Below are 12,518 nucleotides of genomic sequence, written 5' to 3'. Positions count from 1 at the left end.
AGTGATTTTGACAAAAACAAAACAGAAGTTGATGGCAGTGTGTTTTTCCATAACATACCAACCAAATGAAATAATAAAAACTTTATAACTTACAGAGCTGTTTTAGAGACTTTGACCACTGGCAGCAGCCTCAGAAGAGCCTCCTCTGAAGCAGAGTATTTCTTCAGGTCAAACACATCCAGATCTTTTTCTGATGACAGTAAGATGAAGACCAGAGCTGACCACTGAGCAGGAGACAGTTTATCTGTGGAGAGACGTCCTGATCTCAGGGACTGTTGGATCTCCTCCACTAGAGAACGATCATTCAGTTCATTCAGACAGTGGAACAGATTGATGCTTTTCTCTGCAGACAGATTCTCACTGAGCTTCTCCTTGATGTACTGAACTGCTTCTTGATTGGTCTGTGAGCTACTTCCTGTCTGTGTCAGCAGACCTCGTAGGAGAGTCTGATTGGTCTGCAATGAAAGACCCAGGAGGAAGCGGAGGAACAAGTCCAGGTGTCCATTGGGGCTCTGTAAGGCCTTGTTCACAGCACACTGGTGGAGAGATTTGAGTTTTGGTTTATCAAATAATTTAGGCCACATGGACGTTGTTTGTTGTTCTTCCAGCAGATTGAGTCCAGAGTTGATGAAGGTCAGGTGGACATGAAGAGCAGCCAGAAACTCCTGAACACTGAGATGAACAAAGCAGAACACCTTGTCCTGGTACAGTCCTCTCTCCTCTTTAAAGATCTGTGTGAACACTCCTGAGTACACTGAGGCTGCTCTGATATCGATGCCACACTCTGTCAGGTCTGGTTCATAGAAGATCAGGTTTCCTTTCTGCAGCTGATCAAAAGCCAGTTTTCCCAGTGACCCAATCATCTTCCTGCTCTCTGGACTCCAGTGTGGATCTGTCTCAGCTCCTCCATCATATTTCATCCTCTTGACTTTGGCCTGAACCACCAGGAAGTGGATGTACATCTCAGTCAGGGTCTGGGGCAGCTGTCCTCCCTCTCTGGTTTCCAGCACATCCTCCAGAACTGTAGCAGTGATCCAGCAGAAGACTGGGATGTGACACATGATGTGGAGGCTTCGAGCTTTCTTGATGTGGGAGATGATCCTGCAGGCCTGCTCCTCATCTCTGAATCTCTTCCTGAAGTACTCCTCCTTCTGTGGGTCAGTGAACCCTCTGACCTCTGTCACCATGTCGACACACTGAGGAGGGATCTGATTGGCTGCTGCAGGTCGTGTTGTTATCCAGAGGCGAGCAGAAGGGAGCAGGTTCCCTCTGATGAGGTTTGTCAGCAGCTCATCCAATGAGGTGGACTTTCTGGTTTCAGTCAGGATTTTAGTTTTGTTGAAGTCCAAATTAAGTCGACACTCATCCAGACCATCAAGTATGAACACAACCTGGAAGTCTTCAAGCCTGCAGATTCCTGATTGGTTAGTTTGATTAAAGAAGTGATGAACAAGTTCCACCAAGCTGAACTTTTCCTCTTTCAGCACATTCAGCTCTCTGAAAGTGAATGGAAATATGAACTGGATGTCCTGGTTGGCTTTGTCTTCAGCCCAGTCCAGGCTGTATTTCTGTGTTAAGACTGTTTTCCCAATGCCAGCCACTCCCTTTGTCAGCACTGTTCTGATTGGTTCGTCTCTTCCAGGTGAGGCTTTAAAGAGGTCTTCTTGTCTGATGGTTGTTTCTGGTCTGTCTGGTTTCCTGGATGCTGTTTCAATCTTTCTGACCTCATGTTCATCATTGACCTCTGCAGTCCCTCCCTCTGTGATGTAGAGCTCTGTGTAGATCTGATTCAGGAGGGTTGGGCTTCCTGCTTTAGCGATGCCCTCAAACACACACTGGAACTTCTTCTTCAGTTGGGCTTTAAGTTCACGTTCTGGAGTGAAGCAAATATTTCTGAAGGTAAGAAATTCAGAAAAAATATTATACAGTAAATATCACAGCCTTTCAGTACCCTGAAAGGATGAATGTCTATTGGTCCATTTCTTGAGCTATTAGGAAAGATCAATATTCAGTCTTTAGAGAAATTCTCTTACTGCTGTGCAGATGGTCAGCCATCTCATGCTGCTTAAGTCTCCTCAAGAAGTGGAGTGTGATCTTCAGAAATGCTTCTCTGCAGCTCTTTCTTTCATCTTCATCCTCACCTTCAAACATCTCCTCATCCTCCATCTGGCTCTTTAAAGTTTCTGGGTGATCTGGACTCAGAAGCTTCTGGATCTTCTTCAGCTCGTTCTTCACAAACATGGTGATGTTGTCCTCCAGCCGCTGGAAAAGAAGACTATATGAATTACCCAGTGGTAAATGGACTGGTTCTTATACAGCTCTCTGTGATACTCTGTGCACACAAAGCATTTTATACAACATGCCTCATTCAACCAAGCACATTGTTCTGTGCTTAAATACTTTCTTTCACACTCTGATGGATGCATCAGAGGGCAGCTTGGGTTTAGTACGTTACCCACATTTGCCAGCCAGGCTTTGATTCACAAAGCTTCTGACGAGTAGCTGACCTGCTCACCTCCTGAGCTACAGTCACCCCAATCTGACTGAAATCATGGAGCCCAAACTCTGATTTATGTTGGACACACTGACAATCCTCTGGTCCACAAAGTGCAGCATAGAGGTGACTGAAAAGAACAAATGTAAACGTAGTACTACAAACCATAACCACAGAGTCCAGGTGTGTTTGATGTTGCTGTGCAGACTGACCAGTGGAAACCTCTGCTCTCTCCTGCTCCACTCTGTGGAGGAGTAATGAATAATTAGCTCATGTTATGTCTGTCCACACACAGACACAAGCTAAAGGTCCATGAAGTGATGTTTGGATGGGTTCAATCAGATGACTGTCATGGTGAAGCTTTGCTAGTCCTGGTGATCCCACTGAGAATTAACAACTCAGTTTCCAGATGTCTGTAGTTTTCTGCTCAGTTTCTTTAGTCCCAACAGCTCTTACCATCTCCTGCATAAAGCTTTGCCTCCATGCTCAGATGCCCTGGAACAAGCTGCTCTCTTTATATCAGTGACTGGTTTAAAGGGACAACTTGCAGTGCTCGCCAAACTTTGTGTCAGCAAAAGCAGTTCTAATGTTTATTACACTTTTTACATTTTTACACACACAAATCAATGAACGCAAAAACATAAACTTTTCAGATATTTTGTTTCACAATGTTACAAAACTCAGTTCACAACTACACAGTCTGATTTACAAAATATTTATGACCACAGTTTGAGCCGATGTTTGTCCCGAGTCTGTGGACTCAGTGGTTTTGTTTTGATTCTTATTGTCTTTTGTTACAATTTCATTCAGATTAAGATTTTCTAGTTCTGAGGTTTTGGTTTCTGTGTTCCCTCTGTACTGTGTTAGTATTGTGTCTCTGTGTTCACTTCCTGTTTTATTTTGACAGTGCCATGTCCTACGTTAGTGTGTCTAGTTTTGCTTCTCCTTGTCTGGTTGTGTCCAGTTGATCCTGCTGTGTCTCCCTTTTCTCATTCCCTGATGGCTCTTTTGTGTATATGAGCCCTTTGTTTTCTCCTGCTTGTTGCTGGTTCGTCTGTGTTATCTCCCCGTGTCTCCGTTTAAGGTTTCAGGTTAGTTTTTTAGTTTTTTCAGTAGAGGTTATCTTAGCTTCTGCACAGGCCATCTCCACTGCACTTCACCGTTTCAATAAAGCTCACTCACTTCACAGCAGTGTCGGCATCTTGGGTCCTTTATTAAATTCAACATGGCTCGCCCCACTAGCCGTGACATGAGATGTGAAAACAATATCCAAAAAACATGAGGGACAAACAGGGAATAGTTTTAAGGTGCAGGGCCAACAAACTGAGTCTAGCCATAAACTCAGAGTTGATTGAATTAGCATTTTGAATTGGCTGATCTGAGTTACTTCAATCAAGTCTATGTTGACTTTGAGTTAAGATTATACATGATTAATGTAAAAGAAAAAAGCCATCATCAGCAACTGATTCTGATTCAGCAGGTTTTCAAATCTAAACGGTACCCATCCCTAGCTGGCTGTAGTTAAACCTTTACTTAAAAAGCATCCCTAGACCAGCTGTCTTAGCTAATTATAGGCCAATCTCCAACCTGACAATCCTTGGAAGAGTAGTTGGGGGAGACAATCAGAGGGGCAGTGTGATGATCTTAGGTTACAAACTACCGCAGTCAAGTCATTAAGGGAGACGGGATCAAACTGCTCTAAGACAGCTGAGCACACAGGAGAAAGACTCGGACTGAGGCAGCAGTCGGCGAGACAAGAGCCCTAATAGATAGAAACTTGTTGTTAAAAATGCTAAAACATCATCACAAATACTTGGTGAAGAAATGACTCCGACATTATCACGTGAAGGAAGAAAACGATTGAGGACATCAAAAAGTACCTGAGGCCTGTGACTGTTTACTGACACTAAGTTTAAGACAAACTGTGTCTGCAGTTTTTACAGCTTCTTGGTAAGAAAGACAGAAAGTCCTTAAAATCTGTAGAGAAACATACAATCTGTCCTTTTTCCATCTCCTTTCAGCGCGTCTACAGTCACGTCTGAGGGAGCGCGTATGTTCATTCAACCACAGCTCTGATAAATGCTGAGCGCGCAGAGTCCTGAACGGAGCAATCGAGTCCAAATTATCAGTGCAGGTAGAACGAAGAGTGTCCGAAAGGTCCTCAACACTTTAACAGCTGGAGTTCATTATTCCAGAGTCCATGAAGGCAGCAGAAAAAGCGGCGCTGTCAGAGCATTAAGTGCTCGCTTTTTACACGCTGAGGCGCACGGCTTATCTACCGAGCAGCGCAGCGTTACAGTGAACAACACAGGAAAATGATCAGAGATGCCCAACTCAGATATTTCAGTGATGCACACATCCAGCCCGTGGGAAAGCTCCAAGTCTAGTGTGTGACCTTTTTCATGCGTGGGACCAGTAACCCACTGGGTCAAGTTAAAAGAGTCAATAATATTTAAAAAGTCCTTGACCAGAAGTTTAGAGTCACAGCAGACATGGATGTTGAAATCACCAAGGCAGCATCATCAGAAGACAAAGCACACCCAGCTCTATCTGTCCATGAAGCCAGGTAACACACACCAATGAGTTAAACTGCAGGAATGTCTTAAAGACATAAAGACCTGGATGGCCGCTAACTTTCTGCTTCTTAATTCAGATCAAACTGAGGTTATTGTACTCGGCCCTGAAAATCTTAGAAATATGGTATCTAAGCAGATTCTTACTCTGGATGGCATTACCTTGGCCTCCAGTAACACTGTGAGGAACCTTGGAGTCATTTTTGACCAGGACATGTCCTTCAACGCACATATTAAACAAATATGTAATTCTGCTTTCTTCCATTTGCGCAACATCTCTAAAGTTAGAAATATCCTGTCTCAGAGTGACGCTGAAAAACTAGTTCATGCCTTCATTACTTCCAGGCTGGACTACTGTAATTCTTTATTATCAGGATGTCCTAAAAACTCACTGAAAAGCCTTCAGTTAATCCAAAATGCTGCAGCAAGAGTCCTGACAGGGACTAGAAAGAGAGAGCATATTTCTCCTGTATTGGCTTCCCTTCATTGGCTTCCTGTTAAATCCAGAATTCAAAATCCTGCTCCTCACATACAAGGTCTTAAATAATCAGGCCCCATCTTATCTTAATGACCTTGTAGTACCATATCACCCTATTAGAGCACTTCGCTCTCACACTGCAGGCCTACTTGTTGTTCCTAGAGTATTTAAAAGTAGAATGGGAGGGAGAGCCTTCAGTTTTCAGGCCCCTCTTCTGTGGAACCAGCTTCCAGTTTGGATTCAGGAGACAGACACTATCTCTACTTTCAAGATTAGGCTTCAAACTTTCTTCTTACTTAACGATTAAGTCCCTGTATTCCACCGTTATATGGAAATCAGCCATTATAACTTGTGTCAAATCTACTTGTACCTCACAGTTTTCTAAGCACACAGAGAGCAGTAAACCTCAGAGCAGCAGCACATCAGACTGTGTGCAAAACAATCTAGAAGAGAAAATATTTTATTTCTAAATGATTCTTGTGACCATGCTGCACCACAACACCTGATCTCTGGTTTCCTGACCTCTTCAATCCCACTTTAATACTTGACTAAACTCATTTTCCTCTTCAGGTGTTGAGGCAAAGCCTCCCATCTTCAATGCAGGCAACAGCAAACGGAGCTGTTTTTTATTCCCTTTGGGGTTTTTTCTGCTTTTGTGCTACAAAATGTTCAAGCTGATTAAATTCATTAGAATAAAAGTTCAGATAATTTTCTCATATTAATGTTGGAGGTAGAAATTCAGGTAACTTTGCACAAAAACTGGCAGAAATTTGCTTCAAAGATGGAGTTTTTACTTTAACACTGTGAGTACATTTCAGAGCCTGGACTCTTTTACCTTTACTTGAGTAAAGAAGTTGAATCAGTATTTCAGCTTTAAGAGCCTATTTTAACACAAACATCAGTCCTTCTACTTAAGTATGTTTGCCTCTTTGTTTACGCCTAAATTAACTTTACTGTTAACGAGTTTTTCATGTTTCTGTAATCCACCAGTGTGCTCATGCTTTTTAATTGAAAAGAGATTTTAATGATCAAATATAATTATTTTTGTTATTTGTGGATTTTAAATGTGCTTGACAGAGACAGATGATAATCATTATCCTGCACTGTGGTCTCAGGTTTGGTCGAGCTCGCACAAAGAATGGCTGCTATGTTGAACTTCCTCCTGGGATCTACACTAAGAAGTGAGTCCAACATTAGCAGGGTCTCTTTCCTTTATCTGGATTCACTTTAGCATTCACAGTCACGTGAAGCTTGTTATTAACTCGATAAGTCAACCCAGGGTTTCAGCTGAGCGTTCACATGAAACACATGGTGTTGGCAGCATCTGATCAATCATATTGATGGAGACGTGTATCAGCAACAGAGCAGCTGAGTTTGCAGAAGGAAGTCAAACTAAACCACAGGAACAATATGAGGAGATTACACACATCATAAAATACTAGCAGTAACACAGCTGCTGCAGACAAATCAGTCGTGTGATGGTGTGTGAGAGGAGAAGGACTGTAAAGGAGTTTGGTGTTAAAAGCTCTGTATGAATTTGAAGGGCTTTAAAAGGCCAATATAAAGTAAAGGCAGCAAAATTGCTGACTGTGAAAGTCACCAGACTTATCAGAGCTCTGTGATTAAGACCTGTAAGAACACCTGTTTGTACTTGTTGGCATTATATCAAATACACACGTATATTAAGCCTTTGTTTGAACTCTGGTTGAATTGAAGAGCTGAGCTGATATTAAACATGAGGATTTATTCAAAAATACAGAGTCAGCAACAACATCTAGACACACATTACCTCTCAGCAGCAGAAGAAGAGCCTTTAAAGTTTATATCAATATCCTTCGACATGTTGCTCTTTAAGGAAACACAGCTGGGTTCAGGTCCAGGAGATTCTGGCCTCTTATTGATCCTAAAAGAAAAACAATAAATGTAACAGCTTCATGAGATAGGAAGGAAAAACTGGAAATCTTAAATTAATGACATGATGAACAATCTGAAACTCATAAAAATAATGTACTTACTCTTTGTCACATAACAGTCTTTTGTTAAAGTTTTCAATAATATCCTTCGACATGTTGCTCTTTAAGGAAACACAGCTGGGTTCAGGTCCAGGTTCTGGATTAGTTTTAGGGTTATGTCCAGCTGAGCCTGGTACGCCCCACAGCTCTGGGCTTTAAAACAACACACACAGAGGTATGAGTGTGAATAATGATGGAGCAGTGATGTGAGTGCTGAGCTGTGACATGGAGAAGAGTCACGGACAGTTAGAGATGGTCATCTCACCTCTGAGCTTTGGTCTGGCTCTCATGTTCCCCACACAGAGTGCTTTTAGAGGGAGGGACTCCCTCCTCTCTGTCCTCACACTGATCCATGCTGCTGAAAACATCCAGATGAACACAATCAACTTTTTGTGGATTTACTGGATGACTGAGCATCAAGACACTTTTTAATATTTTACTAATTTCTGAAGCATTTTACCAACTTTGTTCAAATTGGTCTGCTGTCATTTTATTGTTGACAAAAAGAGATTTTGAGTTTGACTGTTGACATTTTCATGTGGGACTAGTTTCAAGTTACAAGTACGACCTTGTTTTTCTTCCTTTCATGTGATTGGTCAATGTCATGTCAATCACAAATGTAACAATCCAATTACAGAACAGATGGGTGTGGCTGTCGGAGGGGGGCTTTTTTGGACTGCAGGTCCTTGAAGGGTAATACAGATTGAAGCTGGAGGATCTCTATGTAAATATCCGATAGAAGCTAGGTCCCCACCATTATTACTTTAGGATTAGTTTAACACAAAGTCAGGGCGGACCCGGGACCATTGCTGTGAGTCACAGTGCGCAGCATAAAAGTCCTTTCACATCGGACGCAGCATGTGCTGCTAATGCTAACTGCTAACTAAGCACGTAAACCTGTGACACAAAAATCACAAAACTCGGACAACCACAGACTGTTTTCCTTCCTGGTGATGAAGGAAAACGCTGGGCTGGCATGAAAAGGGGCATTTATTCCCTTCAAGGACCTGAAGCTTCATAAAGCAACCCTACAATAGCCACACCCATCTGTTCTCTGATTGGATTGTTAAATTTGTGATTGACATGACATTGGCCAATCAGATGAAAGGAAGAAAAAATAGGGTCTTGTAACTTGAAACTTGAGTGCAGAGTTTCACACGTATTTCTTGGCTAAGTCCACACACAAATCTTTTTTTACATACACACAAATTCTTTTTACACATACAAATCCTGATTTACAAGTACAAAATATTTATGACTACAATTTGAGCCCATACATCCACAGACTGCTGGAGGCAGGAGAAGCTGCCTACAGTCACCAGTCAGTGGATCCACAGTAACATCGACTCTGAGTTCAGCTGCTGATCATCAACTAACTGTTTCTGTCTCGTTCCCAGACTCTGATCTCACATCAAACGAAGCAGATTTATGCTGAAACTAAGCTGCACACAGCTGATGTTAGCCAGGAAACAGTACAGACTGCTAACGTTACCTTAACATGGAGACGATCAGCTGCGCCACAACATTCACGAAAGCGAAAGTAAAAGTGACGTAAACGATCAGAGAGGCGTTTGAGGGACGTTCAGAGTCAGGAACCTCAGAAACGGATCAGGCTGGAGTTTAATTCTGTTTTCATCTTTGGAAACATCTGGAAATAGTTATTAAAATGCTGCGTAATAAAGAAAAATAGTGTAGATTAGTTTGAGTTGTGTTTAGCTGAGCTGTATCTTTAATCAAAGATAAACTGAAGAGTTCATTTTGTGGAGGAGCAGCAAGACTTTCAGTGTGACTCTCAGGAGAAAGCCTCCCAAATGTCTGTTGTCTTAATAGTGGAATTATCTGGAAAATGAACCAGTTCCTATAAGCTGCTTTTCTATATGAGCAGTCAAAGCATTTTATACAGCGTGCTTCATTCACACAAGCACTTCTTTTTCTAACAATGACACTATGATGGATGCATCGGAGAGGAAGTCGGGGTTCCATATCTTGCCCAAGGATACCATGGCGAGCAGACTGGAGCAGCCAGGGTTCAAACCTCCAACCTTCCAGTTAGGGCTGCCACAAACGATTATTTTGATAGTCGACTAGTCAGATCATGCATCCATTGGACGTAAAACGTACAGCTTCTTGCACCAGCATGCATCTGCTCTTATATAACTATCATTAGCTTAAAGCTTGAAGTGTTTAAGGTATGTGCTAAGTAAAAATAAAGACAAGATGATAGTTTATTAAATTTTATTGACATTTGCTGATTTTTTCGGTGGAGTTTAATAAACTCAACCATCTGCTCCTTGCTATCTAAAATATAACAGGACACCGGAGTATATTCTCGAGCATCTCACACTTCTGATAATCAGTTGTCTGCTTGAAGTTTATTCAGCTATGTAAAAAGACGGCGGTGGGTTTGAAAACGATTTGCCGGGAGTCCGGTGTTCTCACGCGCGCTAGTGAGCCTTGCCCCCAGCTAGCTATCGAGCTGGTGGATAACAGACGTCTCCGAAAACGTCGGAGCGCTTTTGAAAATATGTGGTCTCTTGATAAACTGAGCAGATATTTGAGGTTTACACAGCTACATTCTCGCCTGAAAATATGTTAAACCTTATTTTGTGACCCAAAAAGTATAATAAGAGTGATATTAAAACTAACTAGCTGCCGCCATTGTTTACAACTGCGCTGGGCTGCGCTATGAATTCTGGGACACAGCTTCTTCTTCTTCGGGGTTTAACGGCAGCTGGCATCCTTGTACATGCAGTGCTGCCATCTTCTGTTTCAGTCCGTTATTACACTCTTAAATCCTACTACTTATTCCTGCGTCTTTTGGGATCTTACAAAGCTTCAAACAACGCGTCGACTATTAAATTAGTCGTCGACGATTTCAATAGTCGACGTAATCGTGACTAGTCGACTAATCGTGGCAGCCCTACTTCCAGTTAGTAATTCTACCTGCTGAGCTACAGTCTGTACTTCCTGAACAACACAGCCTCCTTTTGCTTCGTTTCCAGTGGCAACCAGGACCATAATGAACCCTGACTCCAACAGACACTCAGGATCCACCTGCCCAGTAAGTCACCCACTAACTGTAACTCTCAGAGCCCTGACCTTCTGGGGAGACGAGTCACACTGAACACAGCAAGTGTCCCTGCTCTCAGATACAAAATCTGCCTTTAAAAGTTAAGAGTAATGAAATCAGCAGTACTGATTCTATAATTTGTAGTCTCACACACTTGTGCAGAGCACTTTTGTTGTTTTGGTTCACATCGGTTGATATTCTGCTGTAAACAACTAATGAGAACATTTTATGAAAGCTTTGAGTGTCCATCAGGATCCTGTAGAAACAGCTTCCATGTCAAAGATCAATATTCTGAATTCTGTTTTGAAAGAAAAAGATTTCTAGAAAATTCTCTAAAGAATTCAACATCTGTTTCGTTTTCTACTATTTTTTTCAAAAGTCCCTCTAGCACAGATTTCTTTAGCCAAACGTCTTTCTGTGTCTTCCATACAAACTTTAAACATGCAAACACTCAACACAGCAACACTGAAAGCATTTGAGAGTAACTTTCATTCAAATTAAACTTTATACACAATTACAATAATGGAAAAAATGACTAAATATTAAAACACTACTGCCACTGAGGAAACAAATAAAACCAATCACAATCAACATCAAAATATGATCATAGAAAAATAGAAGAGACATATCATACAATTCATATACGTTGATGTGATCTCTACGTTCAAAAAACCCAATAACCTTCAATCCTTCATTTAAATTACATTTGAATTTCAGCTGGCATCTGTTGGAGTCAAATTGTTAAATGTTGTCATTGTGTTACTTAAATTTGTAAGTCTTAGTTCAAGCAGCTGATCAAAGACATTCCTTTGTCTCTGACCACCTCTGCAACCAGCCTGTTGTGGGAGGCTGTAGTGTTTTATTATAGGGACATCCTATCTGAAGGTTCTGTTTTCTTGGTTAATAAGCTTCCTGCTTTTATGACCCTTTTGGTGAGCAGGTGGTCACACAAACGCACCCCCAAACACAAATACACACACACACACACACATTCACACACGTGCTTACACGTGCACACACATACACACACAGAGCCTTATCTTTTGTAACCATAGGGGGGTTTTACAATGGGAGGTGCTTGTGTGTACTGTAACTGTTTTCAATAAAAGGCAGCAAGGAAGGCTGTTTATTTGATGCTGGCTAGCAGACAGGTGAGGAGCGTTCAGCTCCAAGAGCCTGGTTCCAACCAGCCTCCCTTGCTACAAGTAAAAACCGGTTAACACTGGAAGTCCCAGAGAGCAGCCATTTGGCTTTTCTACCTTTAAAACCCGCCTTCCAGCCAAATGGCTGCTAGGCTTTTAGCTAATATCCTTAATCACCTGTGAACAGCTGCTTTTGTTATGTAAATAAGTTGGGGCCATGCTGAGCCACTTGGAGTGGTTAGTTTCCTGAGCCACAAGGAAACTTGTGTTCCAGTTTGCCTTAGGGAGAAATCAACACACATGGGTGTATTTCCTTTGTTGCTGAGATTTATTGATAAAAACAGTACAAAAAAACAACAACAAAAAACAAAAAAACAATTCAATTCAATTCAATTTTATTTATATAGCGCCAAATCACAACAAAAGTCGCCTCAAGGTGCTTTATATTGTACAGTAGATAGCACAATAATAAATACAGAGAAAAACCCAACAATCATATGACCCCCTATGAGCAAGCACTTTGGCGACAGTGGGAAGGAAAAACTCCCTTTTAACAGGAAGAAACCTCCGGCAGAACCAGGCTCAGGGAGGGGCGGCCATCTGATGCGACCGGTTGGGGTGGGTACAACCATTTGTACACATATTTACAAATAACAATAAAAAGTGAGTGAGTACATTTCAACATTTTCAGCAATCACTCACAATCCTGGCACTGCCATGGTATCTGTAGTCTGCATTTACCACATGTG

The 12,518-nt window shown here is 41.8% G+C and overlaps 2 protein-coding genes across 4 annotated transcripts in view; both read right to left on the bottom strand.

Annotated features, from left to right (window-relative positions):
• Positions 1-248: 248 nt before the first annotated feature.
• Positions 249-725, bottom strand: LOC120438770 (protein NLRC3-like; the record flags this gene model as incomplete). The annotated part of the gene is made up of 1 exon (XM_039609202.1): positions 249-725. A coding segment is annotated over one exon (477 nt), but the record flags the coding sequence as incomplete, so codon positions are not given.
• A 1,015-nt stretch (positions 726-1,740) lies between these two features.
• LOC120438767 overlaps positions 1,741-12,518 on the bottom strand; it is a 37,431-nt gene continuing 26,653 nt past the window's right edge. Inside the window, exons 1-7 of one of the 3 annotated variants that reach the window (XM_039609194.1) lie at positions 9,050-9,072; positions 7,823-7,915; positions 7,561-7,710; positions 7,335-7,448; positions 2,660-2,738; positions 2,034-2,262; positions 1,741-1,893 (exon numbers count right to left, since the gene is read on the bottom strand). In XM_039609194.1, the coding sequence (XP_039465128.1) occupies positions 1,850-1,893; positions 2,034-2,262; positions 2,660-2,738; positions 7,335-7,448; positions 7,561-7,710; positions 7,823-7,915; positions 9,050-9,057 (717 nt within the window). In that variant the 5' untranslated portion in view covers positions 9,058-9,072 and the 3' untranslated portion in view covers positions 1,741-1,849. Of the gene's footprint in view, positions 1,894-2,033; positions 2,263-2,659; positions 2,739-7,334; positions 7,449-7,560; positions 7,711-7,822; positions 7,916-9,049; positions 9,073-12,518 lie in introns of those variants that run through there. The other 2 variants (XM_039609195.1, XM_039609196.1) reach the window with 2 other exon arrangements.

The sequence above is a fragment of the Oreochromis aureus genome, linkage group 3, assembly GCF_013358895.1.
Source record: "Oreochromis aureus strain Israel breed Guangdong linkage group 3, ZZ_aureus, whole genome shotgun sequence".
Classification (NCBI taxonomy): Eukaryota; Metazoa; Chordata; class Actinopteri; order Cichliformes; family Cichlidae; genus Oreochromis; species Oreochromis aureus.
This window is presented reverse-complemented; position numbering and strand designations above follow the sequence as displayed.